The following is a 25,653-nucleotide window of genomic DNA, read 5'->3' as shown; positions in this document are numbered from 1 at the left end:
CAATCCATCCCAAAATTTTGCCGAAATCGCAATATTTCCAAAAATCTCTCCCAAAAATCTTTCTTTTTGCAAATACCAACCCAAATCCGCATCAACCTCACTGGAAATATGGTTTTCTTCAAAAATAATTATCTTTGAAGGAAAAAAGAAAGGTTTTAGGGATCTTCTTACATGATCCGGCGATGTCGACAGCGGCCCACCAAATCCAAAAGAAAGTGGCTCCATTAGAAAGATCACAACTTTAAGAGAAATTTTTTCTATATTTTTTTCTCCAATATCGATGATATCGGCCGATATTTTGCTATATCTTGCAATATATAGTATGATACGAAGGAGTTTATCAAATTTTCTTTATTTTTTTCTAATTTCTGAAGGTTTCGTATCGCCAGACTGCGATACCGATAATATCGACCGATATATCGGCCGATAGTATTGATATTGCGAACACTGCATGCATCTACAAATCACTTTGCCAAATATTCGACTTAAATAATAAATCTTAGGACTTCGAAAACTATGATCACAACATGCATATCGTATACAAGTTTGCAATTGCCATTATTACTTTTTGCGTATTGATGGGAATGGAATATTGTTGAGTTTTTATATTTTTCAGATCTTTTGATGTTATATATATATATATATATATATATATATATATATATATATATATATCTTACAATTTATGATACAATTAGCAAGATTTGATACGATTCACCCCTATTACAATTTGCCATACAACCACGATTTTGGCAACATTGACTCCTACCAGTAATACTTTTTATGGCTTCCAATCCAGTGTTTTCGTGCATGCACAAAGTATATTGAAATTGACAAGATTCAAGAAAAGTTTTAGTTGGTGATGTGAAGGTTCTTTTTTATCACTTCATGCCATCATCCGTCTGAAAACTTCACAAAGTCTTTTCGAATTACTATTTTTAGTGGCTGACGGGCAAGTTGACTATCCTAAAGGGAGAAGAACTCAACTAAGAGAGGATTGTTAACGGATGATGTGTACCACTATGATGGCATTCTTGTAAATATGTAGTTTCTCAAAATTCTGAAAGTCTTCCTAAATACAAACATAAAATTCTGCACAATCTTCCTAAAAATCATCATCATCAAAGCCATATCCCAACTAATAAGGGTTAGATGCATGAATATTGTTCCTAAACATAGACATAGACTTCCTGTAAATATGCGGTTATAAAATCTCTTCATAAATACGAACATGGCATTTTAAAGAGTCTTCTAGATTGGACATGGCATTTTAAAGATAGTCTTCTAGATTTCTAGAATCCTCTTAAGCATTCGAGAATCTTCCTAGATATAGCCATGGATCCTATAAATACAGATAAATGTGCATTCATTTTTTATTTTTCATCAAGAAATACAAATCTCTTGACTATTCTAGAGGCACCGCTCCTACTAAAAACTTCGCACCAAACTCACACTCCTGCTCCCACTTCCTAGGCTATTACATTTGTCAACTTTCTAAATAAATGCTTCCCCCACTCCAGCACCATTTTCTTTCTTTCTTTTTTTGTGTGTTCTTCTCTCTCTCTCTCTCTCTCTCTCTCTCTCTCTCTCTCTCTCTCTCTCTCTCTCTCTCTCTCTCTTCTTCTTCTTTTCTTTTTTTCCTTTTTTTTTGGGGGGGGTGGGGGTGTTTTGAAAGAAAGGCAACTAAAATATTATCTAGCAACAAAAAGGAACAACATTACAAATACATCGAAGGACCAATTTCAAGTGACCCACTCACCAAACCCTCTTTAGTTAGCCCATTTGGCAACCTTATAGGCACCCCTTGGAAAAATGAAACATGAAGCTCCTCAAAAAAAAATGAAGAAGAAGAAGAAGAAGAAGAAGAAGAAAGAAGAAAAAGAAAGAAAGAAGAAGAAATAAACTCAAGAATACACCCCACAAACCTCCAAGGCTTTGTCAAATCATCCACAACCCACTAGATGGCATTCTAAGCATCTCCTTCGAGAAATAGTTTTCTGGAACAAGAGGCAAAAATGCACAACCCTTCTTCATGGCAAGAATATCTGCCACATATGAACCAAGGTTGGCCAACTCACCGCGACTTTCCCGAGTCCACTCGTTTTTGAAGCACACTGAGTCAAAATAAGTGTTGACTTGATGGAGGTCAAAATCAAATAAGATCCATTTGAATCTGACTGTGTTTTCGAGCGACTCAGTTACTCTTCTGAGTGATAAATCCTGGTGACTCATGAGGACTTGGATGGCATGTTTTAGAAACATGACCCGGCCAAGTCAAACAAGTTCATGCATGACTCAGGTGAGTGACAATGCTAAAACAATTGCAAATTCACAATGCATCTCTAGCCTATTTTAGGCTCTCTTTTTTAAAATAGTAATAGGCATTTGACCTCTTAGAGAACTTTGATACCCTAGCATGGCATGGCGGATGATACAACGACACTTAGAGATTACCCAAAATTTGTAACTAAATAATTCAAATTAAACCATCCAAATTATAGTTATCAATTTAGATGTACCATGAAACAGAAATCGTGCTTATACAATTATCTGCCTATCAAATTAGTGGACATTTATTAGATGGTTAAAATAAAATTTTCAATGGTCATTTTCAACAAGCAAGTTCATCTCCATGAGAATATATATATATATATATATATATATATAAGATGACTTGGCCATAGTTTTATCTCCCAAAGAAAGGTTTCTGATGAGAACTTGTAACAGGCTCAAGTCTAAGAAAATCGATCCATGCCAAGTCAAGAGGAAGTTGAGCGACAATGCCTAATCCATCCATCCAACCATCGCATCCATCCATTAATTCATCGAACCTTCTAAACCATTCATCCCATTCATCCATCCATCCAACCATCCATCCATCCCATCCACCCATCAATCTAATAATTCATTACATAATCCATACAAACAAATTTTTTAACTATTTTTCATTAAACATATTATTAATTTATTTTTCAAAAATATTTAAAAATAATTACAAAAATTAAAAATAAATAATTTAATCTTTTATTTTCTTTAAATGGCCCAATGGAACCTAATGGGCCCCATTAGGCCAGCCCATCCTCATCATATAATAAAATGGACCCCATTTAAAGCAAAAAAGGAATAATAATTTAACTAATCCCAAAAATAGATTTATTTTTATTTTAAAAATATATAAAAAGGGATTTTATATACAGGCGCTTAGAAATTGCACATGTGATGAGGCACACAAAGTAGTCAGATTAAACCGTCCAAATTATGGTACCCAACATCGTTATATCATGAAGCCAAAGTCAAACTTATTTTATTACCCAAGTATTAGATGGGTGGACATTTATCGGACGGTTAAACTTATAAATAAAAATTAAAAAATTAAAAAAAAAAAAAAAACAATGGCCCTATTTTCATAAACAAGCACCCATGAATCAGAGGCTAGGATTGTACAATCAATTTGTCCTTGGGATTGTGACTTTGCTAGAGAGGGCTGGTTACATGTACAATTGATTGATGTCATGTGAATTATCTTAGATACGGATTTCCTGTGAAAGCACAACTAGGTGGGCCCCACCGTGATGTTTGTGAGAAATCCACCCGGTCCATCCATTCTTTTTCATATCATGTTAGGACATGGGACCGAAAATGAGGAGAATTCAAAACTCAAGTGGGTTGCATGACAGGAAATAGTGAAGATCGAACATCCACAATTGAATCATTCATAGTGCCACAAAAGTTTTAGGCCAGGCTAATACTATTGTGTTTTTAGTTCATCCCCATAGGAATGACCATATGAACGGTTTGGATGGCATATAAACATCATGGTGGGCCCCAAGGAGGCTTCAATAGTGGGCACGTCCCTACCCATTTTTTTATTGTCGTGCGGCCCACTTGAGTTTTGGATGTGCTTCATTTTTAGGCCCATGACCTAACATGATCTGCCAAAAAAGATGGATGGGGTGGATTTCTGAAAAACATCATACTGGGCCCCATGGCCTCCACCTAGCAAGAAGTTCACAAAAGGCAGGCTAATGCAAGGGCATTTTCACACCGAGCTCAAGTGGGGTCGCCTGTGGGATGCAGGGGCACACTCAGGGTGGGCGGGGCCCACGGGGGAGGTCTCGTGTTCAAAACTCCTCACCGAGGGTGATTAATGCACATTTTACACCGGGCTCGAGTGGGGTAGCCTGTGGGATGCGTGGACACACTCGAGGTAGGCGGCCCGTGTGAGGCAGTACCCATGTAATTTGGAGCCCACGAGGGGGGTTCAGCCGAGGTCTTAACCCATGAGATGTGGGGCCTGGGCTATGAGATAAAGGGATTAATTCGCCACACTCTAACAGTTCGAGCTTTTAAAGTAAGTGATTAATTGTCCGGCATCACAGGCTTGCATTGCCGTTGGACCAGCATTGTGGGTGGGATGGGACCTGGCCATGGGGCCCACCTCAATGTATGTGTTTTATATCTATGTCGTTCATCTGTTTTGCCAATTCATTTTAGGGCATGGGCCGAAAAATTAAGCAGATCAAAATCTCAGGTGGACCACTGACCAAACCACAATAAACAGTGGTCACTCACTATTAAAAACTTTTTATGCGCCACAAAAGTTTGTGCGACCTTATGAACAGCTTGGATAGCAAATAAACATTATGGTGGACCCTAGGAATTTTTTATTAGTAGGTGTTCAATAACCAATGTTTCTTGTGGTGCGGTCCACCTAAGATCTGGATCTGCTTCATTTTTCGGCCCATGCCCTAAAATGACATGGCAAAACGAATGGACGATGTAGATATACAACGCGTACATTGAAGCGGGCCCCACAGAGTCGCACACATCACACATTTTGGGTGCACAACTTAAGTCGTGTCTGTAAACAGAAAGGGGAACCGAAAGCTGACTTCTTTTTACCCTAACCCTATAATGAAGTTCGGAAGTAGCTTGTTCAAGCAACCAACGCAAAACTCGCGAATCTTTCTAGGATTGGAGAAATTTTTTATGGAAAATCCCAACCAAAGCACTGAAATCCCTCAAATACATTACCTAATCGACGAGAAAAAAGGGATTTTGGGTTGTTGATCCGCCATCCAACCAGCAAAAGCAATTCTCGTTCTTCCGAAACTCCTTAAAAGGTACCGAAATTTACTTTCTCAAATGGATATAAGAGGGGAAAAAAAGAAAAAAAAAGATATTTTCTAATTTTCTTGAATATTTTCCATTTTTTAGTATTTACAGCCATAGACGAAAATGGCGAAAATTTCTCCACCTGTTGTAGGTGGCAACTAAAAATATCTACGATATTTTCGAATTATTGAAAATTTGAAAATATCAGCAAAATCTCATCGATTTCCAGAAGAGAAACAAAATAAGTGGTTTTCGGTTTTGCTAAGCCACAGACAACAAAATTATCGACAATATTTCGATACTTTCGCCAATAACTTAAACATTGGGCGAGAGCAAGAGTCCAAAAAAAAGGGGATTCAAAGCGAGAGCAAGGGGGAGAGACACCTAGTTAGACAGATCATGCAACTCAGGTATGTATAGTCATTACCAAATCACATCATTCCTATGGATCACTAAATAAGGAACATTGGGCCCCACATCCTACAAAACATAACTCATATGAGTCACTGCGTTGACTCATCCGAGTCAAATTTTAAAAGCAGCACCAAGTCGAGTCGGAGTCCCAAGTTTGCCAACCTCTATATGAACAAACTCCCCATAAGGCTCAAAAAAAAAAAACCACCACCACCACCCCTTTCTCATTTCTCAAAACGACTACAACTATAAAAGGCCCTGGGCTTCCCAAGGGACACCCACAGAAATTAAGCTTTACAAAATCAGAATTAGGAGGCACCCACCTAACCTTGTAGTCCTCTTCATCACTCCTAGAAAAACCCTAGCCTTCCCCACAAGACACCACATGATCATCCTCCAATAATGTTCCGTATTGGTAGAAGTAGACCAAGAGACCACCCATCAATCAACTCCTTGAATGTCGAGTTACGACTCCAATACATCCCAAAAGTTAGCAGATGATACAATTATCACACACAAAGCCTTCCCCTCATAAGTAGAGATGCAATCAAAGGTATTTTCAGATGTTTTCAAGCTACTTCAGCTTTCTGAATCAATTTTAGCAAAAGCACTATAGAAGTTGGTATTGATCAGAGCAAGGTGAATTTCCTAGGTTCTATTTTCAGTTGTAGGTTAAATCGCTCTTTACAAACTATCAAGGATACCAATTTCCTTGGTACACAACCACCACCCCTTTCTCATTTCTCAAAACGACTACAACTATAAAAGGCCCTGGGCTTCCTAAGGGACACCCACATAAACTAAGCTTTACAAAATCAGAATTAGGAGGCACCCACCTAACCTTGTCGTCCTCTTCATCACTCCTTAAAAAACCCTAGCCTTCCCCACGAGACACCACATGATCATCCTCCAATAATGTTCTGTATTGTTAGAAGTGGACCAAGAGACCACCCATCAATCAACTCCTTGAATGCCGAGTTACGACTCCAATACATCCCAAAAGGTAGCAGATGACACAATTATCACACACAAAGCCTTCCCCTCATAAGTAGAGATGCAATCAAAGGTATTTTCAAATGTTTTCAAGCTACTTCAGCTTTCTGAATCAATTTTAGCAAAAGCACTATAGAAGTTGGAATTGATCAGATCAAGGTGAATTTCCTTGGTTCTATTTTCAGTTGTAGGTTAAATCGCTCTTTACGAACTATCAAGGATACCTTTCAAGGCCAATCGAAGTATCAGCATGCTACAAGTTTCATTGGCCGAGGATACGGAAATAACATCAATATCACTGATAATATCGTTGATAACCAGAAATGCAGGGAAACATTGGGGCAAGATGGGAAAATGGTTGATTTTTTTAGTGAAACTTGAGGAGATGCTTAAATACGCATATTTGCATGTTTAAGAATCAAAAATTTGCAAAAAGAATGCATACATAATAAGTTTTCATTTAATGGGGACCTAAATGCATGTGTTGTCGTAAGAAATCAGTCTGACCATTCCATCCAACCATCCCATCTATCCATCCAAACATCCATCAATATTTCAAAATATCGGCAACACACGATATTTCACAGAGAAATAGTCGACAACTTGAAAGGAAATGAAAGACTGTGGTCTCGATATCGCCCATGCTAAAATAACAATAATATTGCAATCTTATTGATACTATCTTTGACAAATAAAACATTGCATACAACCATGCGGCCATTTAAAAAAAAAAAAAATTGAAATGGAAATTTTCTTAATAGACTTTATTTTGTGATGCCAGTAAATTGGTGATATTAATATCGCCAATACACTGGCAATACAAGCGACACCTGGAATTTACACAATCGAAAACATTGGTGATATTGATACATTGGCAATACAAGCAACACCTGGAATTTACATAGTCAAAAATATCGATACACCTCGATGCCTGGAATTTCTAATACTACAAGTGTTATCGATATCGCCAAGCTAGAGATACGGATAATATCAAGGATATTTTGATAATATCGGGGATACTTCAAATAACCCAATCATCGAGAGTCCAAGAAATATTGGCTTCTTAAAAGAGTTCTTACCTTCTACTAGGGGCCCACTACCTATAGAGGTCTTTAAAATCATGGCAAGAGTGGGAAATAAAGTCAATAAAATTCAGAGAGATTTCTTATGGGAAGGTGGTAACAAAGCTCGCAAACCATATTTCATTGGGCGAGAAGATTAACAAAAATCAAAGGTAGATAGCAACTAGGAATTAGTAAAATCAAAGAAGGAAACTAAATGCTCCTTGCTAAGCATCGATGGGGGTTTGTAAAGGAGCAATAGTGATGCAACCACAGCCACATGTAATTCCTTGCTAAGCATCGATGGGAAATAAAGTCAATAAAATTCAGAGAGATTTCTTATGGGAAGGTGGTAAGAAAGCTCGCAAACCATATTTCATTGGGCGAGAAGATTAACAAAAATCAAAGGTAGATAGCCACTAGGAATTAGTAAAATCAAAGAAGGAAACTAAATGCTCCTTGCTAAGCATCGATGGGGGTTTGTAAAGGAGCAAGAGTGATGCACCCACAGCCACATGTGCATGTTCCTATAAAATCCCCCCTTTAGCTTCATTAGCATGCGGCAGCCACATAAAACTCCCGAGGCACATCTCAACTTCAGCCACCCAGCTCTAATTCTATGATCATTGATCAACATCCTTCTCAATCTCTACAATCTCTAAATCATTGACCCAAGATATCGAAAATAGTCATTCTAGAGTACCCCTTGGTCAGCAATCTTTACTTATTCCTCATAATACATACCAATGAAAGCAATACAAGGTCTTAGATCAGGCAGTTAATGTCTCTATGCAAGTAATACAGGTGAGCACATGGATAATGAACTTGCAAGATTGAGGAAGGTCCTATAAAATACAAGCTATGCAATCTAATATCAGCAATACCCTTTTTTTTTTACATGAAATACAATTGAAAATTTATCTTACAAAATGCCCAGTTGCACATCATATCATTTTAGTGAATAGTAACTACATTATATTTTGTCCTTTTAATTAAAACTATTTGAGTTTTTAGCCAATTCAAGCAGATAAAGAGCTGTGGAGCTTGGAGTCTTATTTCTCTATTTACTGTGTGGATCTTCCTATGCTTGTTTGTGATTTTGATCATTCAATCTGGTACATAATATGCAATTAGTTTCACTCACTTCGTGTTGCATTATTTTGGCACCAAAGTATGTTCTGCTCTTGGGAGAGTTCTTTTCATCTTTTCTTTTTCTATTTTTCCCCCTTCCTTCCTCCCCAAATTCTGACCCCGCCTCCAGCCCAAAACAGCAGCTTTTAGGCTACCCAAAACCTGTCCCTTTTAGCCTTCAAACAGACCACCTATTACTCATAAATCTGCAATGCAGAAACTCTCCAAACCAGCTGGAAATCAGTCCAAATAAGCTTTTAACTGCTACCAAACCAAGTACACAAGCCTTCCAACATCTAGCCTCAGGTTCAGAACCACCTATAACTGTTCCAACTCCACCCCCTTCTAAAAAATAGCTTCCAATCTGCCCATAAACTGTTCCAGATAGCCTCGCAAACTTATAAAACACATCCTTTGGCAATGGACAACCACCTTTTGCACGAGGACCATATAAGGTATCTTCAACATGTGATGAGAGTACAAAAAGAACACCTCTTCATCAATATGAAGAAGTGCACCTTTATGAATCTAGCAAATTTTCCCAGGATTGTTGTGCTTGCACAAGCAGTTAAGACGGTTCTAGAAAAGATTCAGGCAATAGTTGATTAGTTGAGGACCATTTCTACTAGCCAACCAAATTTGAACAAAGACGTCAGAATCATTGCCTGGCAGTGTCTTTTCTTTTCAAGGATGTCATTGTTCAGAAATGCTGAGTGTGTCAGTTAGGCAAGGATAGCAAGCAAACCACCAATCTTTATACACCACTATTAGTGCCAAATGCCCCATGAGACAATATCAGCATGGATTTAGTCTTCGGATTACCTAAGACTCTATGTGGCCATGACTCTTTCTATATTGTAACCAATAGATTTTCCAGGATGGCTCATTTCGTCCCTTATAAGAAGACATTGAAAGCTCTACATATAGCCAATGATTTCTTCAAGGTTAGTTATCTATAAAGGGTTTCCAAAGCCGATGGTGTTTGACTGAGATGTTAAATTTATGAGTTACCTTAATGAGCTTTGTGGTCAAGATGGAAATTAAATCGAAAGTTCTCAACTACTTGTCATCCAACATACAGATGGAAAGAACGAGGTCGCCAACCAGAGTCTTGGGATCTTCTTCAATGCTTGATTGGTGATCAATATAGTCCATGGGATCTCTTGTTATTTCATGCCAAATTTTCCTATAACAGTTCCATTAACTGCAATACGGAACTCTCACCTTTCGAGATTATGATTGGCCTTCAACCTCAAGAGCCTATTGATTTAGTTCCACTTTCGAGATTATGATTGGCCTTCAACCTCAAGCCAGGGCACCAAGGCTTTTGCGCAGCATATCAAGGAAATACACGAAGAAGCCAGGCAAAAGATAACCCTTACTAATGAAATTACGAGGGGCATGTGGACATTTCGCTATGCTTTACACAATTTCAGTAAGGGAATGATGTCATGGTATACCTCAAACCAAAGAGGTTTCCAACAAGCTCCTTTCTAGAAACATAGGTCCTTAACGTGTGCTAAAGAAGTTGGGTAATAATGAATACCAGATCAAGTTCCACTCAAAATGAAGACCAGACATATTTTCAATGTGCAAGGCCTCGCAATTTTCCTTGGACATCATTAAGATAAGAACACAAAAGAATGAGCTATTCAGATACATGAAGTATTGTGCCAATTCAAGGAAGTTATTGAAGATGTGTTGGATGTTCAGATTGCTTTAGCAAGTCAAGGTGGGTTTCATAACTTCTAGTTAAGTGGAGCATCAACCGAGATCATACAACACGCGGATTTCATCTGATGATTTCAAGTGCATCAACCCAAAGCTTTATGAGGAGAATATTGTGTTACACTCGACGGAGTAGAGCTCTTTCAAATCAGGGGGAATTGATGCGATCACACCTGTCCCACATATGCATGTTCCACATGTGTGCAGAAGAAGAGGACAGATAGGGCCCCACTTAATTGCATGGGGTGGTATTTCATTTTGAGTAGTTTCCTTATACGCATTTATCTTAAAGAACTATGTTATTTGGACTCTTTCCTTATTTGCTCTTTACTATTTTCATACTAAATAGATTCAACCCTATATCACATAATGGTTATTTTCTCCACATAATGGCCGTAAGTCATAACTTAACCGTTTTTCAGTAAGGTTGGGCCACATGTTTTCAAAGAGCAGACCTAACATGAGAAATAGCAAAAGGACTTGCTCTTAGGAAGATAATTATTTGAGGACTCCACCCTCATATCCCAGGGTAAACTCCCATACCAAAAACAATACCTTTATTAAGGAATGATTTATTCAGCAATCAAACTGTGCAGTCTTTGCGATTTCGTGGAAATCTTTAGGTCATGAAAATGAATTGGTGGTTAGCATCCTCGACCTCCTTAATCAGGAGGCTCTCTTACCATTTGAGGTGGACAAGTGGGTAGAGGCCACGTGTACCAAAGGTGTTTATTCTCCAAGAACCTACTTGTGGAAATGTTTCTAGTGTTGACTTCCAAGCCTCCTTGGGTCGAAGTCTGGGGGTTGTATGCTTCCTGTGTCGAGGCATTTTATCGAGCAGCCACAAGCAATGAGATCCTCACTTTATGTAACTGAGAGTGCATTTTGTGTTTGAAGGAAGAGGAACCCATGGGCCACATTTTCATCCATTGATGAGTGGGTTGGAAGATTTGATCCAATTTCTTTAGACTCATTGAGATTGATTCAGTTTTAGCGAACAACCAACGGACAGATGGACGAGTTAACCTTTAAATGCCAAGATCAATTAGCATCTTATTTCAAGCTTGGAACTAGGGAATTCAAAGCAAAAGGTAAAATGAAATAAAAATCTCTCTGACATTTTTCCTTGCTTTTTGTGGTACGGTCCTTTTTTATAGGCAAGTTGGGTTGAACCTAAGTGCTTTATATGGGAACAACATAATGACAGGACTTTTAACAATAGATCTGACAACGCGGAGCATGCATTCCAAGTTGTTAAGGACAAGGTTATGTATTGCACATTAGGGCTTAACCTTTTTAGGGGGGAGTTTTCCTGGGCCTGCATCTTGTAATCATTGGTTAATGGAGGTTGCGGGGTTAGGGGTGTCAATGGGCCGGGTTCAAGCCAAGTATAGGGGTACCCATACCCATACTCGTGTAGGGCCTGAACTGCGCACCCATCCCTGTAGTCTATGGTGTTGGGGTATTGTTAGCATATCACATACCCATTTATGGTTTAAGATTGTTTTACACAAACACACACACATGCCCATCATTGACTTGAAGAGATAAAATTTTATAGCAGAAACAAAAAACTAAGTTTTTTCTTCAAAAACATTTAGCATGATGCCATGCTATTTTGGATTTTTTTTTTTTTTTTTTTAATGAAAAACAACCCTTCTTCATTTTGTTTTTAATCCGTCACATGATTGAAAGCTAAAAACTATCACAATGAAATGGCCTACTTGGGGTACAACTAAAAGTAATTAAAATGTAAACCATCCAAATTGCATATCCCAGATTACATGTAGAATGAACCAAAAAGTAAACTGGCTTGATCATAAGTTAATCAGATTGCTGAAAATTTTTGGACAATTAAAAGGGAAAAATATCCGAGTCCTATTTTCACCAAACAGGTGTCTATGAATTGGAGGTTAGGATTGTTCAACCAATCTGATTTTAGCACTGTTACTTCGACGGTCATTTCCACAATTTCCTCTGTTTAATTTGAGATATTGTTTGCCATATGTACAACTCTTGAATGCGTACATATCAATTGTCATAAACACCATGAAAATCAAATAACTCCCAATTTTACTATTGACTCCTGATTTGGCATGTTACGTCTACACCGAGACTTCTAATTTTGGTATACAAATTATACGACCCGATTGCACTTGTACCACAGGCCATTTGCACCTCTAACGGACCACATGTCTATGTCAAAATAGATGGTTGATAGGTTTCATCTAGACGGTCCACTATTTTAACGCATGAAATTTATATATGTACATTATTGATTGTATATCTATTTATAATAGGGTTCAAGTGGGATTCAGGTAAAGGTTGGGGTATGCCCACACCCAACTTGTTTATTAATCGAGCTCAAAAAATACCTGAACCCGCACCCACACACATTAAGCTAAACCCATACCCGGGCCATGTCGGGTTGGGCTCAGGTACCCATTCAGTGCACCCAGCCTGTTGACACCCTTGTGTGGGATGATCTCGCATTGTCCTTCTCGTTTTCTCCCCCTTTTGATATTCACCTTTTGTTAAGTGCTCATAAATTCTAATGTTGCCATTAAAAAGAAAAAAGGAAGGCTAAAGGCAAGATCTTTCAAAGAATGCTTTCACATGCAACTGGGGCAGGGAATCTAGAAAGAAATAAATAATTAAATAAAGAACCCTTGAAAACTAGCCGCCCCAATTAAACCAAACTTATATAATTTCTAATCGCTTGTAGTCGACAAGGCTAATCAGGAACAGTTCTTAAGAGTAGCGCCATTTCCAATCTCATCATGACTAGAGAGGGCTGTAAGAAAACTTTTAGGAGCTTCCAACAATCATGATCACTTGGACCCCTTTGCAGTTGGGATCGTGGAAGCACTCTTTGAAATCTTAGACCCTGCAAAATTGATGGTGCACTCAAGGATGAATGACAATATTTGTTTTACCTTTTCTAGGCCAATAGGATCAGGAACTTAGAATTAGGAGTGGCAACAGGTTAAGTTTGGGCCGAGTGTAGAGGTACCCATACCCATACCTGCCAATGATATTGCACCCATTACCCATGTTGCGTCTAAAATGGGCAACCATACCCATTGGGTGCCCACATACCCATTAGGGTGTCGGGTACCCCTTTATCATTTCAAGTTTTCAACAACAAAAAAATACTATTAACTTTAAAAAGGTTTAGATTTAATGTTCCAAAAAAAAAAAAGAATAGATTTTATAGCACAGATTAAAAAATTATGGTTTTTTCTTCAAAAACATAAAGAGATAGCAAAATGACATTTTACATTAAACACTAAAAAATAAAAATAAAAATCTATTAATGATGTTTTGATCCATCACAGAATTAATAAATGAACATGATGGGGACATCATGCGCACGCACACCACCCCCCTACACACGTACGTACGCAAAAGGAGGGCCCCACCATCAATCTGGCTCGACGACGACATCTAGGGAGGGCCTTCTAGCTAGAAGACGAAGTTTTGGTTCAAAAAGATGGGCCTAATAGTCAAGAAAAGCTCATCATGGGATCTCACGATCATGGCTCACTCGTCGGATTGATGTCATATTTTAGGTTTTACTTATTGTTATTATTTAGAACATCGTCAACGCTTTGGATTTCTTTGTTTGGTTTTTATTTTAGTTTACTTCACCGCCAAGTAATAAGTTTTCACATGGTGCGAGTTTTGGCGTATACGATTTTCCCTATAAATAGGCACCCCTTGTAGTTCTTTTCATTCATTCAAGTTTAATAAAAACTCCTGCTTTATTTTTCTACTTTCTTCGTGAGTTGTGGAAGAATTCAAAAGTTGGTGCGAAGCCCTCCCTTCTTCGAAGGGCTAACTACCATGGTGCGAAGCCACATCTATCCCCATCCGCCCCTGCCCTCTTCCATCCATATCTCTCATCTTCTATCATCATTATTGCTTCGAATTTCTCAGCTTTTGCAACTATTCATCCCCCTACAGCCAGTTTCCAAAATATGGACCTGTAAGAGGGCTGAAACTTTGGCGGAGCACTACGCCTCGACCTTACATCGGATTGTTGTCAAACTCGGACGAATTGGAGGTCTCCCCTGGCCGACCAAGGCCTAGGTGTCACTTTGGGGAGGCGGGCTTCCATCACACGTGCGGCCAGCCCACCCGCGCACGTGCGTCAGCCCCGGGTCACCATCTGCACGCAGGAGCTTTCTTCGAGTCAGGTTTTCCTCTGATTTTTCTCTTTTCATTCATATTTCCTAAACCCTGGCCTTAGTTTGCATTAGCCCTAATTTATTTGCCCCTTTTTTTTCACCCTAGAGTTCCTTAAATTGAAATTGGGGAATCCCTTGGATTAGGGACTGATTTTTATGCATGTGTGGTTGATTTCTATTTCCCTTTAATATTGTTTGGTTTATAATTTTTATTGGTCCAGTCCTAGCCTGTGTCGGCTTGGACCCGCATAGATTCCCCTTTTTAATTGAATGATTTAGATTGTCATGTGGGATGTGAAATTTGTGTAACTGTTTCTGAATTGGTATGATCTAAGCCTGAATTATTCAATCTCATACTTAAATTTCATGTCATGCATCAAATTTGGTATCAAAGCTAAGGTTCTTATAGGGGAATATATTACATGTTTAGGGTTAGTTTGTTTGAGTCCATCATGCATTCAGTTCATCATATGTAGCTTTTAGGAGTCCATAGTCCCTGATATTAGTTGTTGAAATTTTTGTTAGCAGGAAGTTAGCAATTTACATTGCCGTAACTTTCTGTTATTCCTTTATTTTAACAACTATATTGCTGGATTTTAGTAGCACTGCGTAGCTTCCCCATATAGAGTCTCATAGGATCATTTAGTCTCATATAGTCGTTGTAGAAAGTCCTTGGGTGGAGTTGCAAGTTGTACGCCCACACGTACAGGTCATGGTTTTGGCTAACACCCTCTACTAAACATGGAACAACTGCTAGAGTCACTAAACAAGCTGTCACAGCAAATTGAGTCTTGGGGTAAGCGCTTGGAACAAGACATATATCAATGCCTTGACCAAATAGAGGCCTCCCTAAGGACAAACCCTACCATTAGAGAAGATGGTCAATCTCAGGCAGGTGGCCAGAAGGATAGACCAATGAATGAAGGTGGCCAAGGAATCAGTCATGGGCATGCACCTGTACCCCCTACCATTAGAGAAGATGGTAAGCGCTTGGAACAAGACATAAATCAACACCTTGACCAAATAGAGGCCTCCCTAAGGACAAACCCTACCATTAGAGAAGATGATCAATCCCAGGCAGGTGGCCAAGAGGATAGACCAATGAATGAAGGTGGCCAAGGAATCAGTCATGGGCGTGCACCTGTACCCCCACCCTATGAGGGACATCAAGACCATTATTTTGAGGGGAACAACATGTGCGGCTTCGTGGCTAGAGAGAGTGCACCAGAGGCTAGTGTAGAGTTACCTACTGAGGCTATTCCGGTAGTAGATGAGTTTCATAATGTCTTTCTTGATGATCTACCGAATGAGTCTCCCCCTAAGAGGGATATGGAGCACACCAGAACATGGGACACCGTAATACCTACAGCTGAGTTTACGTTTAATAGTTCTATCGATAGGTCCACAAGTCTCAGTCCTTATGAAGTCGTTACTGGTTATAAACCCAAGAAACCAATTGATCTTGTCCCTATGTCACTGTCCCATAGGACGTCAGAGCCTGCAGAGTCTTTTGTGCATCACATTCATTCATGGCATCAAGAAATCAGGCAGAAGATCACTACTAGTAATGAACATTACAAATTTTCTGCAGACATGCATAATGTTTCAAGGAATTCAATGTAAGGGACTCTGTGATGGTCCACATCAGGCCCGAGCGGTATCCTCCGGGGGCCGTTCGTAAGTTACAGGTGTGCAGCGCTGGACCAGTCAAAATTATAAAACGAAACGGTCTCAATGCGTATGTGGCAAATCTTCCACCCTCCATGGGAATTAGTTTTACATTCAATGTGGAGGATCTAGTTGCATTTCAAGGGGCCATTGATGTATTGTCCAGCTTTTCGCCTAACCATCCTGATTCATTAGACCTTTCCTTTGATCCATGGCCCCCTCCCGACCCATTTTTCCAGCCTCTACCTCCTACACCTATCTGTCTCGATCCATTTTCCCAGCTACTACGTCTCATACCTACTCCTCCCGACCCATTTTTCCAACCTCTACCTCTCATACCTACCCATCCCGACCCATTTTCCCGGCCTCTACCTCTCATACCTACCTATCCTGACCCATCTTCCTAGCTACTACGTCCCATGCCTACCCTTCCCGACCCATTTTGTCAGCCTTTACCTCACATACCTACCCTTCCCACACCTAAAGAGGAAATAAAGGATATTCTGGACCATCAGATAATATTCATGGCGGACGGCGGGTTTCATAAGTACCTGGTTAAATGGAAGTCACGCCCAGCTTCAAACAGCACATGGCTCACTGAGGAAGAGCTTCAGAGACTTGATCCTGACATCCTCGATCGATTCAAGAGTTTTATTTCGCCAGTGGCGAAATCTTCGCAGCCAGGAAAAATTGATGGGGACATCATGCGCACATACGCACGCACACCACCCCCCTACGCACGTACGTATGCAGAAGGAGGGCCCCACCATCAATCTAGCTCGACGACGACGTCCAAGGAGGGCCTTCTAGCTAGAAAACAAAGTTTTTGTTCAAAAGGGTGGGCCCGATAGTCAAGAAAAGCCCATCATGGGATCTCATGACCATGGCCCACTCGTCGGATTGATGTCATATTTTAGGTTTTGCTTATTGTTATTATTTAGAATATCGTGAACGCTTTGGATTTCTTTGTTTGGTTTTTATTTTAGTTTACTTCACCACTAAGTAATAGGTTTTCACATGGTGCGAGTTATACGATTTTTCTTATAAATAGGCACCCCATGTAGTTCTTTTCATTCATACAAGTTTAATAAAAATTCCTGCTTTATTTTTCTGCGCTCTTCGTGAGTTGTGGAAGAATTCAAAATTGGGTGCGAAGGGCTAACTACCGTGGTGCAAAGCCACATCTATCCCCATCCGCCCCTACCCTCTTCCATCCATATCTCTCATCTTCTATCATCATTGTTGCTTCAACTTTCTCAGCTCTTACAGCTATTCACCCCCCTACAGTCAGTTTCCAAAATCTGGACCTGTAGGAGAGCTGAAACTTTGGCGAAGCACTACGCATCGACCTTACGTCCGATCGTCGTCAAACTTGAAGGAATTGGAGGTCTCCCCTAGCCGACCAAGGCCTAGGTGTCACTTTGGGGAGGCGGGCTTCCATCACACGTGCGGCCAGCCCACCCGCGCACGCGCATCAGCCCCGGGTCGCCATCTACACACAGAAGCTTTCTCCGAGTCAGGTTTTCCTCTGGTTTTCCTCTTTTTATTCATATTTCCTAAACCATAGCCTTAGTTTGCATTAGCCCTAATTTATTTGCCCCTTTTTTTCACCCTTGGGTTCCTTGAATTGAAATTGGGGAATCCCTTGGATTAGGGACTGATTTTTATGCATGTGTGGTTGATTTCTATTTCCCTTTAACATCGTTTGGTTTATAATTTTTATTGGTCCAATCCTACCCTGTGTCGGCTTGGACCCGCATAGATTCCCATTTTTAATTGTATGATTTAGATTGTCATGTGGGATGTGGAATTTGTGTAATTGTTTCTGAATTAGTATAATCTAAGCCTGAATTATTTTATCTCATACTTAAATTTCATGTCCTGCATCAGAACACAAGCCATGCAATTACTCAAATTAAACTGTGTATTGTACACGTGGCCCACACTATGGTTGGATCTGCTGAACTTTGGAGTGCCCACTTTAATGGTGGGTCAAACCTTTTGGACAGATTGTATGCCATGAACAATGAACACACCAAGGTGGGCCCACTACTCATGGTGGGTTTACCCTGTTGGATAGGTTGGATGGTATACACAATTCACACACCAATGTGAGCCCACATTTCATGGGGGGCTTACCCTATTGGATGGGTTGGATGGTATACATAATGCACAAACGAACGTAGCCCACTTTTCAAGGTGGGTCCGGCATGTAGGATGGGTTAGATGGTATACACAATTACTACATACCACAGAGTAAGAACTAACCTCTTATTACATAGATTTGTAAACTAACTAGTGTTATTTATTTTTATTTTTATTTTTTTTTTGAAAGGCAACAGAAAATCAAGGATACCCAAACCCAGCTCATTTACAAATGGGCTAAATTAATACCCATACCTGCACTTGCACCCATTTAACCATCCCCATACCCAGCCTGTTTCGAGCCAGGTTCGGGCACCCAGCATATTGCCACCACCGCCTTTTTTTCCTTTTTTTCTTTTTTGAAGATTCTATTGCCACCCTTTCCTATAATAGTGGAATTTTTTGCCATTACAACGGGTGTGAAGATCTTTGCAAGCCTGATGAGGTGTCAATTGATCATGGAGGGGAAGCTCACATAATCCAATTGAATTGATTTCCATGTTCCCCCATGGGCCCATAATGCAAATGCTTCTCTTTGGTCCTCTTTTTCTTTTAGTTAGCTTATCTAATAAGAATGACAATCTTCTTGTTGTTTTCCCTTCCATAACCGACATATAGAGAAGACTAACTGAAATTTTTTAATCTTGATATTGTTTACTCAATCTATAACCGACATATAGAGAAGACTAACTGAAATTTTTTAATCTTGATATTGTTTACTCAATCTATAAATTCCACTCAATGTATCTTGTTGAGGACCATATGAGCTTCATGTCCTTTTTGGTCCAACCATTTGCCAAGTAAGGGCTCCTATGCAAAACCTTTGAATCCGAATAAATTTGCATAGAATTCAAAAAAATCCAACTGAAATAACAGCCCCCCACTTAAATAAATCTGAACTGCCTCAGTGAATTGAGTTGTTGAAATCAAAATAACCATGGAGTCGCGTGAACCAAAGACGCATAATCAAAATAAAAGATGACAACAAGAAATCAATTTTATGTCAATGAACTCAATTTTCATCACCAAGCACCACACAGATTTTAAACATAGACACCAAAAACCCCAAAATTTCCATTTGGAACTCTAGAGACGAGACAAAATCAGTACCCTTCTTTTAAAGAGGAACTACACCATAGTCTGCAGAGTATGGTGGACCACGCACATCCGCACATCCGAAATAAACTTGGCATAAATATACATCAATATAAACCTCTAAATCAATGGCCGCTATGGATCGCACATGGCCTGATGGTTACAAAGATTACACAGTCCGAGCTGCCTGATACTCGCCATCAAATAGACATCTAGAAAAGAGAACAGGTCAACAACCTAAACTCAACAGGTGATATCAAACAGTAGCAATCATCACATAAATGATACTTCCAATCCATGTCCATCCACAACCAACGATTTGGATGGTCTGGATAAACGGGCAAGCACGCCACGCATCATCCTAAACCTGAGAATAAATCCATTTTTCTAACTATTAATGTTAAGAAGGAGAATATATTTAAAATAAAAAATTAACAGCAGCATTAAAGTAAGTATTTTATATCATTAATTCTACCAAACAAATCAACCATCAATTTATTTTTTTAAGATAAAAACAAGAATTACAATTTCGCACAAAAAAACCCATCTTCCAAAAGAATCACAACAGAAAAACAAAAAATAAAAAATAAAACCGCATTCCATTCATTCCTGATAAATCTAAAATCAGAAGCCCAAAACAAAAGAGAAAGAATTCGAGTTCTAAAATCAACAACAGAAACAATCTAATTGCGATTATTTAGAACTAAAACATGAAAAATCAGAAAATGGAAAGAAAAGAATTTGGGGTTTCTTGCGTACCACTTCCAAAACCCTCCGCCGCTTCAACTTCATGTTGAATTAGATGAGAGATGAAGCATCTCCTGACGAAAGAAATGCAAGAAAAAGCGATCGGAATTCCGAGTCCGATCGCAGAGAGAGTGATGGAGAGAAGAATCGAAGAAGGGGCTTTTTCTTGGAGAAGGAGTTAGGGTTTTTGGAAGGAAAAGGCGGTGAGTTTGGGCGATCCGATCGGAGAGAGAGAGAGGGGAGAAATTCTAACTGAGGCGTGAAGCTAAAATGCGGTAGAAGAGTCTATCGTGTGCATAGAAAAGGCCGGAGAGGTTAGTAGTCCGCGGGACTCGCCTGTTTCGTACTCTCCAGCCTTCTTCAGTACTTGGGCCCACCTTGAGTGATGGGGTGGGGCCCACTTTCTGATGGTCGGAGAATGGCCTTCCCATCGGGTGATGCAGAATCTCATTCAATGGATCTTGATCATTAATAGTGAATTGCTGGAACTCTTTCATTCTTTCTAATTATCTCATCACGGATGGAGCTGCCGTGCGGTCGGATGGACGGCCCCAGATGGATGGGCTCTTGATAGATGTTTCTCTTCTTTTTAGCCTTGACATGGCCCACCGTCAAATTGATGGGCTTGCAGGGTATAGTAGGGCATAATCACAATCATAGGATGTCTGAATTTTCGATCACCCAACGCAGGCCCACTGGATTAACGGTTACGATTAAACTTCATTCAATCAATGCTGGGTGGAGGCCAGCCAACTACGATTTGGAGGTACTCATGCGAGTAACCTGCATTAAAAAGACAGGGGAAAAGGAAAAGCAGAAAGCAAAAGACGGCAAGCACGCAAAAGACTCGAGGAAAAGAATATCATGAACGCCACGTGTATGGTGGATGATCGGTTTAGTGCTGTCTTTTAGATACGCTCCATCCACTGTGGGTCCACAATTTGGATGGTCAGGATTTCCGTACATGCATGCCGCGATTTACGCTTTCTATGAGAAGTGATGAAAACTGCCATAATGGTTTTACGATCGAATGGGCGTCTATGGGCACTTGACTGGTAACATCTGGTGATAGATCCCTACCGTCCAAACACTGGACCATCCTTGGGTCCTGTATGCGTACAAGTTTGTAATCTGATCATTGCCTAGTTTTGCAGGTCAGGAGAAGCCTTGAGCCATGGTCCAAAAACCAGTCCATGTATCCAATGGCTACCAATAAGTGCTGTTGTGGGGAAAATTCAACATACATATTTACAAAAAATGCTATCAATTGTAGAAGGAATAAGTTAAAGAGGGCGTTTGGTGCATGGTATTTGATGGAATTAAGTGAGATTGAATTGCATTTGGTCATGTGCCAATTCCTCTCGATGTTTGGAAAGAATGGAATAGCTTAGAATTAGATTCGATGAAATTGCATTGGTCTCATGCTAATTCTACTCAATGTTAGCAAGTTGTGTAGGTCCCACCATGATGTGCGGGCTATATCCACACCGTCCACCCATATTTCAAGATCATTTTAGAGCATGGGCCAAAAAATCAATTAGATCCAGAGCCCAAGTGGACCCCACCATAGAAAGCAATGGGAATTGAATACCTACCCTTGAAAACTTCTTTAGGGCCACATAAGTTTTGGATCTACCTAATTTTTAGGTCATGCCATAAAATGAGGTTACAAAACAAACGAACAGTTTGGATATAAAACATGTGTTATTGTCAATATTTTCAAATGATGGTGGGTATATCTATTAAATTTACCACCGTATTACAAAAATGAAATTAAGTTGATCCCTCGGGGGACAACCCCTGCCATGTGGAATGATTATATTTTTTGAATCCCATCCCACTTAATCCTTCCCAATGCTATGAGCCAAACAGGCCCTAAGGGGACATTTCGCGCATGCTATTAGATGGGATTAAGTGGGATGGAATTGCATTCGGTCTGTGCCAATTCCACTCAATGTTTGGGAAGATGGGAAAAGCTTGTAATTAAATTAGATGGAATTGTATTGGGTCCCGTGCCAATTTCACTCGATGTTAGCAAGTTGTGTAGGTCCCACCATGATGTGCGGGCTATATTCACGTTGTCCACCTATTTTTCGAGATCATTTTAGAGCATGGGCCAAAAAATCAGGTAGATCTAAAGCTCAAGTGGACCCCACCATAGAAAGCAGCAGGGATTGAATACCTACAGTTGAAAACTTCTTTAGGGCTACATAAGTTTTGGAGCTGCCTCATTTTTAGGCCCATGCCATAAAATGAAGTTACAAAACAGATAAACGGTTTGGATATAACACATATGTGTTAATCCCAATAGTTTCAAACGATGGTGGGTATATCCATTCAATGTACCACCATATTACAAACATAGCAGGGAATTAAGCTTATCCCAAGGTACCAGGGACAATCCCTGCCATGTGTAATAATTATGTTTTTTGAATCCCATCCCAACATAGCATCTGTTTTGTAACCTCATTTTATGGCATGGGCCTAAAAATGAGGCAGATCCAAAACTTATGTGGCCCCAAAGAAGTTTTCAACGGTAGGTATTCAATCCCCACTGCTTTCTATGGTGGGGTCCACTTGAGCTTTAGATCTACCTGATTTTTTGGCCCATGCTCTCAAACGATCTTGAAAAATGGGTGGACGATATAGATATAGCCCACATATCACGGTGGGACCTGCACAACTTGCTAACATTGAGTGAAATTGGCACGGGACCCAATGTAATTCCATCTAATCTAATTCCAAGCTTTTCCATTCTTCCCAAACATTGAGTGGAATTAGCACAGGACCAAATGCAATTCCATCCCACCTAATCCCATCTAATACCATGCGCCAAACGCCCCTAATGTTAGCCAATCAAAACAGGGGGATGAACTTCCTAAGCTGATGAGGCACCAACGGTTAGATGACCCCTTGGCTGACTTTTAACTGAGTTGCTTAAGAGCAGAGCTTAGTAACAGGAAGCACCTCTCAAGCTGACCAAATTGACCCCGAGCAAAGAAATATGGAAAATCTAGAGAGAATTCCACTTCAAACCAAGAAATGAAAGATATGACATGATTCTATCCAAAAATCGCATCGACCGAAGTGGGTCGGCGATACTTTCGAAAGAGGATTTCTCGAAATAAGGACCCTTCAGCAAATTCAGCGTATCCTACCAAGATACGCAAGTATAGAAGCCCTCTAAACATCTTATAAGTACGCCAATTGCGATTGAAGAAAGGTAAGCACCAAAAATCATAACTCAAGTCTCACTGCTCCTCTCAATCTGCCCGCTCGACTTAGGCATCGGAGGGTCCCTGACCACAATCGACACCCCACTGTCCTTTTTCTTATTATGGGTATACCTTTATTTGCAAGTGTCGCATTCATTCATCCGTATTCGAGCAATAACAGATTGGTGTCATCTGTGGGAACGATAGCAAAGCCATTAAGCTCTCATTAACATTAACGCAAATCATCATTCTTCCTAGGGGTGTACATCGAGTCAAATCGAGTCAAGCTAGCCTTGGCTCGGCCACTAGTTGACCTTAGCTCGAACTCAGGTCGGCTCGGTCCTTGAGCTTGATTGGCCAGCTCGGCTCGGTTCGGTCAGCAACTCGGGCTAGTTCAAGCTGAGTTCGAGCCAAGATCGAGTCGAGTTTGCCTGTGCAGCATGTTCATAAACACCTGGACTGCACCTTCAAAATCTCATTGTATTTGAGACAACAACAATGGTTTAACAGGTATTTTATCAAACACCTTATAAGCAACATAAAAATCAAGGAAAAAAAAAGGGTATTAGTTTCATATACATATCTTCCTTGCCACTAGCCACACTCCGTTGAGTCATTTCATCAAATACTTAGTGAGCAATATCAATATTAAAGTAACCGAGTCACCAAACTGGTTCGATCCTAGTTCGATTCGAGCCGGGTTCGATCCGAGTCGAGTCGAGATGGGACCAGCTCGAACTCGGCTTGAACTCATTTTCGAGCTCAAAAAATCAGCTCGACTCGGCTTCGAATTGAGCTTTTTCAAGTCGAATCGAGTGAGCTAACCGAGTTAGCTTGGTTCGTGTACACCTCTAATTCTTCCCATCTTCCCCTCAATAGATAAAAAGAAGGGAAGGGCACTGGTCGCGGCCGAGCCTGCGCATGGGGAGCAGGTTGAGAACCCCTAGGCTTTGCAGTCGCACCCCCCCCCCCTTCCAATCCTCAGTCACCATCGCTTGTAATAGTGTAAAGATCATGAAACCGAGGAAGCCGGCTTGTCTCCCTCGAAAAGTAGAAGGAGCTTTGATCGGCAACATCGACTGCATCATAAGACTACTAGAAAGACAGCACGTGCTCTCCGCTGATCAACAGGTAGGGTTGGAAGTAGCAATTGAATAATCCCTCCTAATACCTGTACGCTCCTAAGCCGCATGCCGCGAAGGCCTGACTAGGAGGAAGTATGCATGTCCCAACGTAAACCCTAGAAACCACCAAGCTCACCAAGTCGGATTTGCGACATGCACTATAAAAAAGAATGCTAGCTCGAAGAAAGGCTTCGAAAATCATTGTTGAAAGTGAGGTTCCCTAGGGGAGCATAAATGAAAGAACTCCGAGATCAGCTCGGGGATATTCAACAAGCATGCCGAGCAAAGGCCCCAACCTCCATCGACACCATTCTTGAACAGACGGAACCACTATTTACGGACGACATCATGCAAGCGCAATTGTCGTCTATATTCTAAAAGCCTCAAATATTGCCCTATTTAGGTTCGGGGGATCTGGCCAAGCATCTGGAATCCTTAAGAGCATTAATGGAGCTTCGTGGTGCCTCTGGACCTATGATGTGCAGGGCGTTCTCCTTAATGCTAACTGGAGTTGCTTGGAAGTGGTACAGACATTTGAAGCCAAAATCCATTAGTTCATTCGCCTAACTTAGCAGGGCGTTCTCTAACCAATGGGAGAAAAGATATAAGGAAACCCACAACCCACCTACTTATAATAACACAAGTAGAAGACGAATTCATGAAGGACTATATCATTTGATTTAACGTTGAGGTTGTTCAGGTATACGGCTATTTTGACTAGGTTGCTCTTGCAGCTATAATGGCCGGTCGTAAGTGAGGAAATGTAACACCCTGTACTTTTCAGTACTCGGTGTTACTCGATAACCGAACTTATGGAACTACTCATCTTCATTCTAGCCTAAATCTGACGGTTAAAAGTAATCTTCACCTATAGGTGAAGCCATCCATCCGCAAATTTTTGAGTTAGACCATCAGAACATCAAGTCCACCATTTATTGGGACCTTAAATCATCTTAAAGCGGGATCCAATTTGCCAAACCTACTGATCATTAGGCCTACAATGCTCAAGTTTACAACCCACTACTTG

General features: G+C 40.3%; 1 protein-coding gene across 2 annotated transcripts in view; it reads right to left on the bottom strand.

Moving 5' to 3' along the window:
* LOC131258157 (E3 ubiquitin-protein ligase UPL1) overlaps positions 1–20,537 on the bottom strand; it is a 63,834-nt gene extending 43,297 nt beyond the window's left edge. For both annotated transcript variants that reach the window (XM_058259269.1, XM_058259270.1), the window contains exon 1: positions 20,300–20,537. In XM_058259269.1, the coding sequence (XP_058115252.1) occupies positions 20,300–20,332 (33 nt within the window). In that variant the 5' untranslated portion in view covers positions 20,333–20,537. The remainder of the gene's footprint in view (positions 1–20,299) is intronic.
* Between the last annotated feature and the right edge of the window lie 5,116 nt (positions 20,538–25,653).

This window comes from Magnolia sinica, chromosome 10, assembly GCF_029962835.1.
Source record: "Magnolia sinica isolate HGM2019 chromosome 10, MsV1, whole genome shotgun sequence".
Classification (NCBI taxonomy): domain Eukaryota; kingdom Viridiplantae; phylum Streptophyta; class Magnoliopsida; order Magnoliales; family Magnoliaceae; genus Magnolia; species Magnolia sinica.
The sequence above is the reverse complement of the archived record's forward strand: the minus strand, read 5'-3'. Positions and strand labels throughout refer to the sequence as shown.